The sequence below is a fragment of the Epinephelus moara genome, chromosome 8, assembly GCF_006386435.1.
Source record: "Epinephelus moara isolate mb chromosome 8, YSFRI_EMoa_1.0, whole genome shotgun sequence".
NCBI lineage: Eukaryota > Metazoa > Chordata > Actinopteri > Perciformes > Serranidae > Epinephelus > Epinephelus moara.
In genome coordinates this window covers 2,700,717-2,716,943 of record NC_065513.1, presented here as the reverse complement: position 1 = coordinate 2,716,943, position 16,227 = coordinate 2,700,717, and the positions used below count along the sequence as shown (strand labels likewise).

At 42.1% G+C, this 16,227-nt stretch overlaps 1 protein-coding gene across 2 annotated transcripts in view; it reads right to left on the bottom strand.

Annotated features, from left to right (window-relative positions):
- Positions 1-16,227, bottom strand: part of LOC126393894 (protein crumbs homolog 1-like) — a 129,480-nt gene that overhangs the window by 90,681 nt on the left and 22,572 nt on the right. For both annotated transcript variants that reach the window (XM_050050304.1, XM_050050303.1), the window contains exon 2: positions 1,341-2,036. In XM_050050304.1, the coding sequence (XP_049906261.1) occupies positions 1,341-1,917 (577 nt within the window). In that variant the 5' untranslated portion in view covers positions 1,918-2,036. The remainder of the gene's footprint in view (positions 1-1,340; positions 2,037-16,227) is intronic.

Below are 16,227 nucleotides of genomic sequence, written 5' to 3'. Positions count from 1 at the left end.
TAATGGTTCATATTACACGGGAGCACGAGGGACTGTAGCATGTAAGTCCCCAGAGATCACATGTTTTTAAAAAATAGAGTGAGAGCGATTCCGGAAATACTGGTGGCAGATTCCAGTTTGAGCCGGAACAAAGGCATAGTCTGCTACCAGTAAAAACGGATCGAAATGGGAAGGACAACAGAAATGGGTGGAGATCTCTTCGAACTCCACCAGCATATAAGCCAGAGCGCTGAAAGCAGGTTTTCAGTCGTCCTCCGGAGGCTGACTCGTGAGTTTGTCGGTGTTGTTGCCTGTGAACACAATAAACTCGATTGCATCAGATTCTGCCTATCTCCAGTGCTTTTTCTAAGTACCTGCCAGCCGAACCTAAGATACTGAATTGACAACAGAAGACATTTTAGAAGAAACAAGGAGGACAGGGTCGGGAGCCGTCAGGCCCAATTCCAGGCACCGATTTTTGTCACTTCAATACACAGTAACCAAAAAGTTGTGCTGAGGTGAAATAAAAGGCACCTCCTAGTTCACTATTCAACTTTTTTGCCTCGTTCTTGCAAATGAGAAACCTAAGGTCACCACAATATAATTCTATACTTAAATGGAAAAAAAAAAGTTGCATAATGTGTACTCAATGTTTTTATATTCATATGATATAGCATTAAATGCTCAAACAATAGTAAAAAATGTTATGTTAATCTGACATAAAATTCCTGTCAGACAAGGATCATGTGAGACATTTATTTTGTGTCTGGTGTATTCAGAACTTAACATATTGTATTGTACTAAACTAAAAGTTTTGAGTGTAAGCTTTTTCCATAAAAACTTCAAGTTGACTTAGCAAATTGGGGTTTACAGCGTATAGTACGTAATAAAAAAGTCATAGTATGCCTATGTCATAAAAGAGTCATAGTACAGTATGTCTTAAAGAGTTATAAAATGTTAGTGTGTGCAGTTTTTCTGTGGATCCCCTGATCTAAGATTCTTGTTTCAGACTGCTCTAAAATGGTCAGTTTAGCTGTTGAGTTTAAAAAAACTTTGCCTGGGGGAAATTCCCCCCAGATCCCCTGGACAGTTGGGTCACAGATGGTGTTGATTAAAATGGTCCCCCAGTGTTGAATAGGTAAGGATGGCCTTGGTCTGGAGTTCCATAGGGCAGCTGCCCGTAAGGCAGCCTTGTGTTCAAATGGAGAGTGTGTGTGTCTCATATGGATAGCTGTTTAAATGGTCAAATGTTTTCATATCAAATCTCAGATCATTAGCCAAGAATCTCTGATTAAATAACAGATTTCTCCTCTCACAAACCCAGCCAATCGTACCCTGACTAACTATACACAGTGGCTTACCTTTGAAGCCTGGAGTGCAGTCACACCTGTAGTGATCCACCTCATCCTGACATGTGCCATTGTTTTGACACGGTCGGGAAGCACACTCGTTGATGTCCAAGTCACAGTGGTAGCCTTGAAATCCAGGCACACAGAAACACTGATAGGTGTTAATCCCATCTTTACAGATGGCTCCATTGTGACAGGGCTCAGACCGGCATTCATCAATGTTCTCCTCACAGTTCCTCCCCTCGTACCCAGCTGCACACTGGCACCTGTGCCCAGTGTCAGGGATGTCCACACAGGTGCCACCATTCTGGCATGTTTCCCCTGAACAAGTGGTCATATTATCCTGGCATTCCTCCCCTCCCAAGCCCAGGGGGCAGTGGCAGGAATAGTTGTTGACTCCGTTAACACAATAGGACTGGATGCCTTTGCAGGGGTTGCTCTGACATTCATCTACATCCTGTGTGCAGTTGAGCCCTGTGAAGCCATCCAGGCAGTGGCAGGTGAACTCGTCAGTCCCAAGCTTGCTGGTACAGTTGGCGCAAGGTGCCAGGATGCAGGCATCATACAGCTCATCACAGTTTTTGCCCATGTACCACACTGGTCCTTTGGGGCACAGGCACACATAGTCACCCAGGTGGTCCAGACATGTGGCACCATTGTTGCAGGGAGATGACAAACACTTGTCTGCTGCTGCTGTGCACAGTAGGCCTGGTATGGAAGACAAAATGGTAAATCAACATGCAAAAGGCAACATATTTCTACAATAAAATCTGTTTAAGGTTGAGCTCATTCAAGCTGACCATTTCTGATAGTTACATCATTTCTGATGGTTGCATCTACAGCAAATTGAAGCTTTAAAGTTGGTCCGATCAATAATTTGATCCAATAGTGGATAAAATGACTGTGTAATGTGAAACAGGTTGCTCATTGCGATGAGCCCACAGAGAACTATCAGCAGGTCTGCAGTTCCCCAAAGCTCCATGGAGCTTTTTAGTATCTTTCAGTTTGTCTTTTGTTTTACAGCTCACAGATCTACTGTTTGGTTCACTCCTACTACTTAACTTTGTTTCATGGAGCAGCAGGCAGCAGTTCTCAATGAAAAATCATTGACAAAGTCACAGTACACATCCTGCTCAGCACAAAAATCATACAGACATATTAGGGACTAACTGGTAAATAAAGCAGAAAGATATCAGAAGTTGGTGGAGACCAAAATAGAGCTAAAGGGAGAGTACATATTGCATTACATTTCAAAGGAGGCCAGAAACCGGACTCCATATCAATGCAGTTTTGCTCTGTCTGTTGGAGGTGTAAATAGGCAACTGTTTGCTAAATGAAGTAATTAATAATAATTAATAAAGTAGCTGCATTACCTATTACATTTTTAACAGGGTAACGAGTTAACTGTAACCTATTCAAAAGTAACCTCCCCAACACTGCCGGTTACCTCAGTAAGTGCTTTTTAAGTACTAAGTGGTACTGAAACACCAAAGTAGTCATAGTTAAATTAATATGTCCCCAAGAATATAGGTAATAGGATGTACTTAAACGTTTCACCAAAAGCCTGACATGAAAGTACTCAACTGTGAATGAGCACATCAATAAGTGAACTTAATGTCAATTGGCTAAAAGAGTCTGCTGCCCTCCCTCGTAAGCTTTAGCAGCATTACCCTCCAGCTTACACGGTGGTCTACCTATAACTCTGACCTTCAGCGGTGCTAAAGGTAACAAGCCCCTCTTTTCTCCGGATTTACGGTCACAGCAGATGGTGTTAAAAGTAAACTTATTAGATGACCAAAGTAGCAGCTGTCAGTGTTGTCAATGAAAGTTTCACTCACAACTGTTTGCTCACAGGTGGGAACTTCACACTGTCATGTGTAAAACAATAGTGATATTACTGACTTAGTGGTGATTATCATAAGCCCTTTTTAAACAGTAATTGTGCAAATTTGCAGCTAAGCCCAATCAGTCTTCTTTCAGCATTGGCAGTATAAAAACAAAATCAGGGAGTACGGCAAAATGCCGCCTACCTACTTTTGTTTATACAGATTGTGCCTTTTTCAGGGCAATGGGGGGCGTGAGCAAGTAACAAAACGTGTAACTCAGTGTGTGACGTAAACAGTGACATGGGAGGGAAGCCCGCCAATCCGGCTCTGTGTGTCTAAACGGCCCAATATTCGCAGAAAATCTGGCAGTGTGAAAGGGGCTACAGTGACATGTGACTCTGTAATGTACCCAAGCCAACTTAAGGAGAAACTTCAACTCTCCATCTCTGTCTTTCCCCTGAACTCCTGAAGGGGGCTCTTTCTCTCTTTCTCCTGGACCTTGACATTCCCTATTTTCTGGAGCTGCAGCTCTGCTCTGAATGTGGCCTGCTCCCGGCAGACACAGAACCTAAAGACCAGAGTGTGCCAAACACGAGGTTTGCAACTAACTTTCCAATGAGGAGTACCAAGTTCAGTTAGCACCAGACTTCTAACTCTGCAAGGATACCAAGCGACGGGTCTCCTTTGATCTGCAGCTTTGGAACAAGGACACAGCAAAGACTGCATCTGGAACCACAGTTCTTTCCAACCTTCCACTGCCGGCTAACAAAAGCAGCACACCAAAGCATCCCTTTCCTCCATCTATTCAAGAATTGTTAATGTAACAACTGGGCATAGCAGTATTATTGTTGTACAGGCTAAGCAAGACTGTTTAATTTTGTCAATTGTGATTTAATACTGCTCAATGAGTTGTTGCTGTGATCTTTGTTGTAGTTAGGTCATTGGTTAGTTGGCTTCACCAAAGCTGTGCATTATGCATTACACAGACAGAATCTTGCATGCAATTTAACATCCTCTGTACTAACCCAGACCCTTTTGCAACATATATTGACACTAGAGCTTAGATCGGGCCCAAAAAATCCAGCCCAACCCCACCCGAGACCGTGCATGTTCTGTCCAAGCCCAGCCTGGCCCTGTAGTTATGAGCCTGAGCCCGGTTTAAGCCCGACATTTTTTTTTTAAGGATACAAACATGGACATTGAAGGCTCTTTCTTTCTATGACAAGCCTTTGTCATGTGCCTCTTAAGTGTCGAGGTCCCCGTCTTTTTGCTGTCATATAGGCTACCAGCATCGGGCTGCACTTGGTACACTCGACGAAGCCGACACACACATTGTCACCATCGACAACTCACATGTGCGCGGCCAGTGGTGCCGTCAAGGCAGCGCACAGGTCAGGCCATAATTTCGTGGTCGGGCAGAGAATCTAAGCTCTAATTGACACACATAGCCATACTCACTCACAAATTGCCTTTTACCATAGCTACACCAAAAGAGGAGACTCAAAGTTCCCGCTTCTTCTCCTTTGTCTTTGTCCTGACTGACCACACGTTCAGGCAAACCTTCCCTGATCTGAAGCTGTCTTTGACTCGGCCATCTTGTAGTTTTCTGTTGTCAGCCATTTTGTTTTTTGGCCAGGCGGCCTGTGTTTCACACACACCTTTGTCTCTCTCTCTCTCTCTCTCTCTTTCTCTCTCACTCACACACACACACACACACACATACACACATACACATATAGCCTACACACCCATGCTCGTATATAGTGGCTAGTTAGAATTTGTGTGTTTTGTTTTACTTTGCTGTCTTGTGAGTAAATACTTTTGGAATCACATCTGCTGTCTCTTTAATATTGCACAAGAGTGACTGAATAGTCATCGTCTGCTATGCCAAGAACTCCGAAACCCTTCAGCCTTTACTATTAATATGGTACTTTTGGTTATAGCTATTAATTCAACTATTAATCAGTGTTCCAAATTGATAGTTTGGTGTATTTTACAAGACTGATATCATTAACTGGTTTTCACTTTTCCCTTTTCAGGAATGGCACCCCACGTGATGATTGTAAATTAAGTTACATTATTTAACATAATTAATAGTTATTATAAATAATAATTATTTCAGACAACCATTTTGATACTTTGACTCAAAATCTGACTTCACATAATGCACTTGCTAAACGCATTCATGCTCCACAGGGGGAGAACTTCCTTGAAATGAATGGAATCATGGTACTGTAGGCTGCGGTAGATCCTCAACACAGAATGTGTTCCTCTGCTAGCAAGTCATCAACAAAAACATCCGGGATGTTTTTGTTGATGACTTGTCTTGATGCCTTTCATACCTGATAAATCCAGAGAGGTGTTGTGTTGCTTGTGCTCCTTTGAATTTGAATGCTGGTAATGAGTCCCAGCAAAGCATTTATAAGCTGATGTTGACACAGTTAGGATGAGGTGCAATGATCAGACCTTTGTCAGTGAATTTATGATGACTGAAAATGTTTCCTGGTACTTTCTGGCTTTTGAAAAATGTCTGAACTCCTGTTGAATTTGTTGTACTTTGCACATTAGGCCAACAGCTTTGAAAGTCACTCCCAATCTTTAGAGTCTAAAGTGTGCTGCTGAAATATTACAAACTGTCTGCCTTGAATTAAAATTAATGGAAAACCTGAATAACAGCAACAACAGCTGATTTGGAGTGGAGTTGGGGCGGTCCAGGACCCCCAGTGCTGGGGCTCACTTTGAGTTGCTACAGCTTTTAAGTGAAGGTCTCTGCAATATGTGGCACTGAATTTGGTGAATTTCAGAGACCACAACTGAGACGGAAGTAAAGTAGCTAGCGCACCCATGGTCCATCCACCTCAGCCCTGCTGCTAGACTACTTCACAGAAAGAGAGTGGACAGCAGCCCCGGAGAGGGAGCTACTGGCTTCCAGTCTGCTGTGACCCTTCAGTGCCAACATATTCTTACTCTGGCGTTGTTGCATATGAATGTCTGATCATGGACTTTCTACGTCGACATATGACATGCAATACCCTGGTTGGTTGTTAACTTTTTCTTTTTTTTTTAATTGAACACCATTCAAGTACAAACTTTAAAGGCACATTCCAATACTTAAAGACTTAACTGTGTCGATACAGTGGTTTGCAATATACATAACACAAATAAAAACACAATCTTCAAATACAGAATTCTGAAATTAACAAAGAGTGAGGGTCTTAGTCCAGAAATAGAAACAGGTCCAATGAATGAAAATAGTTTCCAGGCGTTTCTGATGGTCATGTACTTCCGCGATTTTTTGAAAATGGCTTGAGTTCAGTCCTCCATCCACTGATGAGAGGCATAATCTTTAGATATTTACATCTATGAATACAGTGTTTGCATAGCAGAATCAAATTATTTATTAGAAACTCCAATTTTTTCTCACTTATAATTACTCCAGCTTTAATCAACATCACTTTTAAAGGGTGTATCAATATATCTCAGGCTCCCACTGGAAGAAAATATATTCAACCGCCTCAATACCCCTCTCGCAGACTCCACATGAATTGATGTCCCAGTTAAATCTTGCATGTAAAAAGTGACTGGATGGATAGATGTCATTCAAAATTTTAAATATCACATATTTATCTGTTAGGGAAACAGTGATATTTTGATGGTTTGTAGCCAAATGCTTGTGATATTTAGCTGGAGTAAGTTATTGCTTGTTTGTAATGTTTGCCTGTGTAATTTTGTATTTCAGTTTTACCTTTTCTTCATTAAAAATCCTGCCAAGTACAACACATGGCCTGTTCATTGGAGGAACTTTTTGGAGGAATGAGTTAAGCTAGCTGTTTCATACATATGAGAACAGTATAACCAAGAATGGATCCTTGAGGAACTCAATATGGAATGCTGACTTTGTTTGATTTAAAATCACCAACAGAAACAGAATGATCTACCATAGAGATATGAAGCAAGCCAGTTGAGGACAGTGCCTTTAAAACCTAAACATTGTTCAAGATGCTGAAGAAGAATGACATGGTCAACCGTGTCAAACGAAGCACTGAGGTCAAGTAATACCAAGACAGAGACTCTGTGGTTGTCAGTGTTGATTTTAAGATCGTTAATAACCCTAACCAGGGCAGTTTCTGTGCTATGGTTAGGGATGTCACGATACCAAAAATTCAGTAGTCGGCGCTGATACCAGTAAAATTACACGATTCTCGATACCAAAGTCAATACCACGGTAAAAAAAAAAAAAATCCTAAGATCCCATGTACTTAAACAAGAAATACTTTATTAAAGTATTTGCATATAAAATAACATTTCTATCAACAGATTGATATTACTTACATTTTTTCTTTTTCTCTTTTCCTCTTTACCTATTTTTCTTTGTAAAAAACATTGATCAACAACTGCAATAAACTATTTAAATATCTACTATTTAAATCACGCTGACGGCATTTGAGCCGACCACTAGAATGTGTGGAATTCTGTTGGTTTCATTTATTGTTTGTCAGGTACATGTGTAATTGTTGATATACAACCTTTTCCAGAATTGTCCCCAAGAATGGTAGGTTTGATATTGGTCTATAGTTCTCAAGAAGAAAAGGGTCAAGATTGATCTTTTTTAGCAGTGGAGTTACTATAGCATGTTTGAGAACCTTGGGGGAGACTCCAGAGAGTAGAGAGGAATTGACAGTTTCCAGGACATCATCTACCAGACAGTTAAAAACTTGGCAAGTATTGCATCAAGAGGACATGTAGCAGGGCTTAATTGTTGTACAGTTTCTTGTAGTTCACAACTTTGAATGAGGGTGAACTTGGAGAGACTGTTGGAAGCATGGCAATGAGAGAAAAGAGAGGAGTCATTCACACCAGTAGAGGCAGTCATGATATTATTTCTAATATTGATAATCTTGAGTTTAAAGTATGTGGCAAATTTGTTGCATTTTTCTGTAGAGTGAAGCTCAGTGGGTATTGGTCTGAAGGGATTGACCAGTTTATCAATTGCACTGAACAGAATCTTGGAATTATTAAGGTTTTGAGAAATAATTTGAGAGAAATACTGCTGTTTGGATTTCTTTATCTCTTTATCATAATTACTTAATGAGACTTTATCGGAAGTATGATCAGCCTGCATTTTTGTCTTACGCCACTTACGCTCAGATTTGCAACACATTCTTTTTAGTGCCTTCACTCTTTCCATTTTCATCCATGGTACTCTTGATTTACCAAACATTATCTTAATTTTTAAAGGTGCAATATCATTCAAAATTTGTGTCACAGAGAGGTTAAAATTATTGACTAATTTGACTCAGGGTTAAAATCTCAAATAAAACCAGAATGCGACCTGGTAGTATATCTTGCTATAAACTTATCAGATGTGTCGGCACAAATGGAGCGCCTTTTTACTGATTTTAGGGTAGGTACATATTTACACATCCAAGCAGCTTTGAAAAGAATGCAGAAATGATCTGATATCCCAACGTCTTGTACGCAGTCTAAGGTTAGGTCAAGGCCTTTAGAAATAATCAGGTCCAGAGTGTGACCGTGATCATGAGTAGGCTCAGCTATGTGCAGTGTGAGGTTGAAGATTGATAACATGTCAGCAAACTGGTTAGCAAAATGGTCAGTAGTGTCATCAGTATGAATGTTGAAATCTCCTGAAATAAGGACAGAATCATATTCAACAGTGATTTTGAATAGAAGCTCACCAAATTCAGCAATAAAACCTTTTTTAAGCTTTGGGGGACGATAAACTGTGAGTATTAGACAGGGATTCCATTTCCAAGGCTAAATATTCAAATGTAGGTATGTACCAAAAGAAACATAGAATATAGTATTGGAAAAAATTGCAGCAACACCACCACCCTTCCTATTTGACCTGCTACAATGTGAAAATGAGAAGTTTGGTTGAGAAGCTTCAATCAACTCTTTGCTACCAGATTCATCAAGCCAAGTCTCAGTAAGGAGTATACTGTACAATCTAGACTGTGTAATGTTGTAAAGTCATTGATAATGAAAGTCTTGTTGGTAAGAGACCTGACATTTATAAGTGCAAACTTTAAGATGTTTACAGATGAATTATCAGGTGTTACAGAGTCAGGCCTGTGGTAGCCAGAGTTTCTCAGAGACTGGTGAAGAGATACAGAGTACGCAGTGGCAGGACCCAGACTGTTAGGCCTGGATGTAATAGCGGGAGATGTACAAGTCTGGATAGGGTCATGCCGTGGTGCATATCACAATGAATTAAAAGCAATAAACCGGATGAAATTACCAGTCAGCTGCTTTGTTCCCCTCCTATTTGGGTGCACACTGTCTGCTCTGTGTAAGCTAGAGTTTGTCCAAAAGTAGTCAAAGTTGGATATAAAATCATATCCTGCAGCAGAACAGAAATTTTTCTCCAGTTCAATTTTCCAGTGGTGGAGACTGAAGAGGCAGCTGAAATGCTCAGAGTTTTTGGAGAGGGCTGGGATTGGGCCAGACATAATACAGGATCTTCCCAGACTCTCAACAGTGCAACACAGGGACTCAAGATCTACATATAATTTGCTGGATTGTCTAGCCATGACGTCATTTGTTCCGACGTGTTATAACAATATTGATTGTGGGATGCAGGTCAATGAGCGTTGGAATGAGTTCAATTAAGTGAACCACTTTGCCTCCAGAGAGACAGGAGGTGATAGCCCCAGGGAGAGTTAAATATCTAACATCGACTATCAAAATCTCTGGATTGCTGCTTACCACGCTGGAGTTGTAGACAGCGAGTTTTGGTGGAAGCCGGCCAACCACGCTCTGCATACTAGCTGAGTTAACCTCGGCGTTGGTCATCTGCAGCGGATTGAGCAGCGCAGAACCCCGGCCGGAGGGACCGAGGCAGGGCGGAGGTTGGAGAGCAGCCGGAGTGGCCGGAGGTCCGGATGTTGCAGTGAGAGTTGCACCGCTGTCCTCCGGTAAAGGAGTCTGACGGAGAGGCGGCTCTTGAGCTGGAGTTGCTGAGCGGGGATCTGCGCCTTTTGGAAACACTTGTTTCTCTATTAGCAGAAGTCACTTTCAGCAGTAGTGCGGGCTACACCGGCAGAGCAGCAAGAGGGTAGAAAAAGTTTGAAAGCTCCAAATCTGCGGTGTCATCCAGGGAGTCGAAGAGGGGAAGGGACCGACGTCCCCTCCCGCCCTTCACCACCGAAGCCCAGGTGGAACAGCCGGAAGATGGATCATCTGCATCGCCGTGGATCACCTCCTCCTGTCGGCTAGGGGGCTCAGGAGGCTCAAGTGAAGCAGCCGGGAGCTGAGGTCAATCTGCCGCTCGAGAAGCACCGAGATGAGTTACTCAATGGAAGCTAGTTCACCCCTGATCTCAGAGAAAGTCGAGGAATTGACCATGTTTGGAGGTGAGTTTCACCAGAAACAGTTTCACTACAGTCCGTTCAAAACAGGTAGGTCGTACAGCATAGGCCCAGCTGTGCCGACAGCTGGCGGAAGTTTACTCACTCTCAAAGCAGGCCAGGTAGTGTTTAACTGTTAAAACCTTAATGCTTTGACATCCAATGATTAAAAACTAAAATCCGGGCATAGGAGATAGTTAAAAAGAACTGAAGTCAAAGCAAGTAGTTTAAAAGCCACTTAAAACTTGCGGGTGAGGGAGAGCACAGCACGTCAGCCTGTCAGAGGCTTCATCTTTCTCAGTGTGGATCAATAAGCAGTTTGTATGGTCTGTGCTCGCCTGGACTGCCCTGTCCTTCGTACTCACTCCATCAACAGCAGTAATCCAATATACAGCTGCCGAGCTCCCGCAACTGTGCTCCCACCTGTTGGATCCTCCACCAACACGGCTTCTCTGCCCATTTGTCGTTCATCATGCTCGTCGGAAATATATCCATTGTGGATCCCGGCAGAGCCTTCACATCGACAACTCCACACCAATACAATCCATCTGGTTCTCAACTTGTCCAAGAAACCCCAGATGGAAAGTTTACTACAATGTCCTACCCAACCTAGCTCAGTCAACTAACAACAGTGTCAAACACCTCCACGACAAAGTCAGCTTGGGATAATTCAACATCCGCTCTCTCACAAGCAAGGGACCTGCCCTCCAGGATCTCCTAATCGTAAGTTTGACTTTCTGTGGCAACAACCCAATGACTTTTCACAACTAAGTGAATCTACGCCACCTGGGTTTGTTTACATCTCCCAACCCCGTGCTTCTGGTAGAGGTAGAGGTCTTGCAACAAGTGGAAATCCTTTTACTGTGCCTGTTCACATTTCATTTGAATCCATTGCCTTACAACTAAATGACCCTACTCCTACTAGGGATGGGCAAACGATCAAAATTCATTATTCGATCATCAAAAAAATTAACGATCAATTATCGATTAATTGATAAGCGAGTATTTCAAAAGAGAGCAAACAAAAGAGTGCAGTGCAGACTGTCGCCGCAAGAGAGCGCAGCTGCCCCAGTTTTGAGCTTCAACCCCCAGGCCAAAGAGGAAGAATGGCGCGCATGCGCAGTTCACCCCTGGGTGTTTACAACCGTTGCCAGCCAGAGTTACAGGCTTCAGTTTTCAGCAAAACCTCCGTCTTTCAATGGCGTAGTGTTTTCAGAGGCCTCAAGGGAAGCCGCCGAGGCTTTGGAGAGCGATGAGAGCCTCCGTATGTTTCTGATTTTTTGTCTGGCATAGGTCCGGCGGGGGTCTCGTAGGCCCATCGCGCTGCCGTGCTCACCGGGCGGAAGGGTGTCGTTGGCACGGCAACTCGCCGGGCGGGGGGGGTCTCATTCGCCGGACCTATGTCAGGCATTGTTGGGGAAACACTGCGACTATCGATCAAAATTATTTGTGATCGATCAAAAGCCTTAACAATCAATCATCGATAATCAAAAATTGATGCCCATCCCTAACTCCTACCACAGTTGCCACAGTCTATTGTCCACCCAAGCCGAATAATGATTTCATAAATGAATTTGCTGCTTTTCTTACCCATCTCTGTTCATTCTCCCCTAATATAATTCTGTTGGGTGATTTTAGTATACAGGATACTACCAATAATAATTTAACTAAGGAGTTTACATCTTGCCGGGATAGGCAAGATCATATCCATTTTCTTACTCATTCCAAAGAAGATGTGTTGGACTTGATATGCTGTTCTGGTGTCACTTCCCTTGGCTGTAATGCTGCTAATCACACCATTTCTGGCCACAGGTTAAAATCTTTTGATGTCAACCTAACGTTATCCAAAGCAAATCTACCACATCCTCTCATTTTGTAACGTTAAGGCTGTTAACCCAAATGCTTTCTTCAGGGGTACTGACTGCCTCCCCAGCATAGACTGTTTATCCATCCCTGTTGAACTGATCTCTCATTACAATGATGGCCTTCATAATCTCCTAGATGCCCTAGCTCCTCTAAAAACACAGACTGTTTAGTTCACTCATTCTGCCCCATGGTTTGCACCTAAGACAATCTTTCACAAAGAAATGTACAATAACCACGTCCTCCATTACAAGGATGCTCTCTCTACAGCAAAATCCACCTACTAAGCAGGACTAATCAGCTCAGGTGAAGGGAAAACCAGGACTTCCATGGACTTTCCATGGTCAGCAACATATTATGACCCTGGACTCTCTTGCTCCTCACCAGTTTTCAACTGCCTATTGTACGCCTGTCTATTAATGTAATTTTTCAATGTCAAAATAGACAATATTCACCAATAACTAACCCCTATCTCCTCCCACAGTCTGACCTCTCCAGTTCCTTTAGCCCCTACCACCTGCTCAATTACAAGTTTCAATCTTCCCTCTGCTGCTGAATACCTCATCAGAAAATCCAAGCCAACAACCTGTCACTTAGACCATCTTACCACTATCTTTGTTAAAGCATGCTTACCCTCTCTCTCCTCCCTAATAACTTTAATCATACATTCCTCCCTCACCTCTGGAATTGTTCCTTCAGCTCTCAAATCAGCAGCAGTAACTCCGGTTCTTAAGAAACCCCGTTCAGACCCCAACAATTTCAATAACCTGCGTCCTATCTGTAATCTACCTTTTCTTTCTAAAATCCTTGAAAAAACTGTCGCATCTCATGATCATGCTCACTTGTTTGACAATTTATTTTTTATGAGCAATTCCACTGTGGTTTCTGCCCCCTCAATAGAACAGAAACAGCCTTGGTAAAAATCACAAAGACCTCCTCATAGCAGCTGATTCCCAACTCTTAACCATTCTCATCCTATTTGATCTGAGTGCGGCCTTTGACACCATTATCACAACATCCTTCTTAACAGACTGGCCTCCAATGGAATCAATGGCACACCCCTGGACTGGTTTAAATCCTATATCTCTGACCATACTCAATTTATCAAGCTCAAAACATTCAAATCCCAGCCATTTTCAGTTACTAACGGTGTTCCTCAAGGTTCTGTCTTGGGTCGCCTTCTGTTTATCATCTACTTACTTCCTCTCAGCTACATTTTCCATAAATTTTACATCTACTTTCATTGCTATGTGGATGACACCCAGCTCTATCTGTCCACCAAACCTCCACCCTCTGACCCTCCTCCCTCTCTGACTGCCTTCAGGAAATCAAATCCTGGTTCTCCTGCAACTTCCTCAAATTAAACAGTGATAAAACTGAGTTACTTCTCATTGGCACCAAATCCACCTTAGCAAGAATTGACAGTTTCACACTTGAAAACTCCTCAGTTTCCCCTTAAGAGAAACCCTTACAGTTATGAGTCTTGGCGTCATCCTCGATGGCACTCTTGTCATTCCTAGCTCACATCAATAATGTCACTTCGTCTGCCTATTTCCATCCATGATATATTAACAGCCTTCACCCAATCCCTCACACCACACAGCACTGCCATTCTTGTTCACAGCCTGGTTACATCCCGTATTGATTACTGTTCCTTTTTGGTCTGCCTCTCAAGTCCATCCACAAACTTAAGCCAGTCCAGAACTCTGCCGCACGCATCATCCCCAGAATCCCCTCCATCAGTCCCATCACTCCTGTCCTCCAGCGGCTTCACTGGCTCCCAGTTAAATACCGCAATGACTTCAAGATCTTACTCCTCACCTTTAAGGCCATCCACAACCTAGCTCCTATGTACCACTCCCAACTTTTGCACATCCACACCCCCACCTGCACTCTTAGGTCTTCCTTTTCCATCCACCTCACTGTCCCGCCAGCCCGCCTGAGCCTAGAGCCGTCAGCCACTCTACCCCCCGCCTCTGGAACTCCCTCCCACCAGACATTTGTAGCATCAACTGTCTCTCCCCTTTCAAATCCTGCCTTAAAACTCACCTCTTTCATATAGCCTATTCAGTATGACTTTTGTCCATCTAGCCACACAAATCCACTATTTACACAGAATTTTATTTACTGTAATCTTGTTTTGCTGAATATTTATTGGTTGTTATGTTACAACTATTTAATTATTTAGTTATTTATTTTAATTTACTTCATTTCTTATCTTGCTGACTTCTTTTATCTGCTGTTATTTTCTCTCTCTTTGCCTGCAAGGTCACCTTGAGTGTTGTGAAATGCGCCTATAGATAAAATGTATGCAGTTTGCATACAGTACATTCTCTTTCAAAATAAATGCACTACATTGGTACAGCACTGCAAATTCATGTTTTTTTCCTTCAACAACAAATGCATGTGGATACGTTTAGCCAACAAACACACATGGTTGGGTTTAGGAAAAAAGAACAACGTTTGGTTTTACAGTCTTATGGGAAGCAAACACCAAGATGGTGCCGTGCCAGGCGGAAGCCTGTTGCAGCAGGTCCTCTCGTGTGTCTTGTCTTGTTCGTGTGCTTCTATCTAGATATCTATCTCCTGGGTGAAAGTTGGTAATTATTGGACCCTTCCACCACCCTCCCGCTCGTCCTACTTGGATTTCCAACCTCTCAACTTATATTGTTGTCCCACCTTGTTTTACCCTGATGCCTCTGGGTACTGTTAAACAATAACGGCAACCGGCCACGTGTCATGCCGATGTGAAAGGAGGGGTTTTTCACCAGAAATCACTGACCAAGCAACGGTATTCAACGACTTTGGAGTGAGACTGGGTTGCCAGTGCTGGGGTTTGCGCTTGCTGAATTCAAGTTAAAACAAAAGTGTTTTCTCCTGTTTTCCTCATTTCTATTTTGTTTTGGGACCAGAATTCTGTGAATCTGCAATCAACTGCTCTTCCTCAATGACCAGATGTGTGTCTCAATAAACTAAAACTGAATTGCAAGTGCTAATTTTAAATTGTAAGAACTGAATGTGGAAGTATTTAAAGAGCTGCAATTTTCAGTTCAGTTTGACAGCAACTGAATTTAATTGAATATTAGATAGTTTAATGTTTAATGTTTATTGGAATTCAGTTCCCAAATAATAAATTCAATTTCAAATTATGCTATTCAGATTCAGTTTTTAAATGCAATTACTCATGTTTAACAATACAAATTCAAATTATATGATCTAAATTCAGGTTTTACTGCAAATATTCAAATTGATTAATTCAGATTCAGATGTAAATTATTCAAATCAAGTTTTCAGTGATGCATATTTCTTCCTATACTTTATAGGAACAGTCACTATGTTTGCTTGAATGTAGAAACAGCTCATTTTGAAGCTACTAAGCAGTGTGCTACTAAACAAGACTAACCCCAGCAGCTCTGTGAGTACTGTGAGTATTAAAGGGCCAGTATACTTCATCAGAACTGCTTGTTGGATGGTTGACACACCTTTGGGACATCAGATTAGTTGGTGGCTGTGTCTGGAAATTTCTGTAACTTTCTGTAATTTTCCAGTCGTGATCAGACAGTCTCTTAGAAATACTGGTTCTGATTGAGTATTCCTCAGTCCTTAGACACAGTGGTGCTTTGAGCATAATGCTAACATCAGCATGCTGAAATGCTCACAATCATAATGCTCACATGTTGATGCTTTGCAGGTAATACTGTTATGTTCACCACCTGTGTTTAACATGTTAGCATGCTAACATTTGCTAATCAGCTCTAAACAGTTAGTAGGCCTACAGTTTAGGTTGATGGAGATAGTATTAGTTTTGCAGTTCTTTGGTAATAAACCAAAGTATTGGACAAC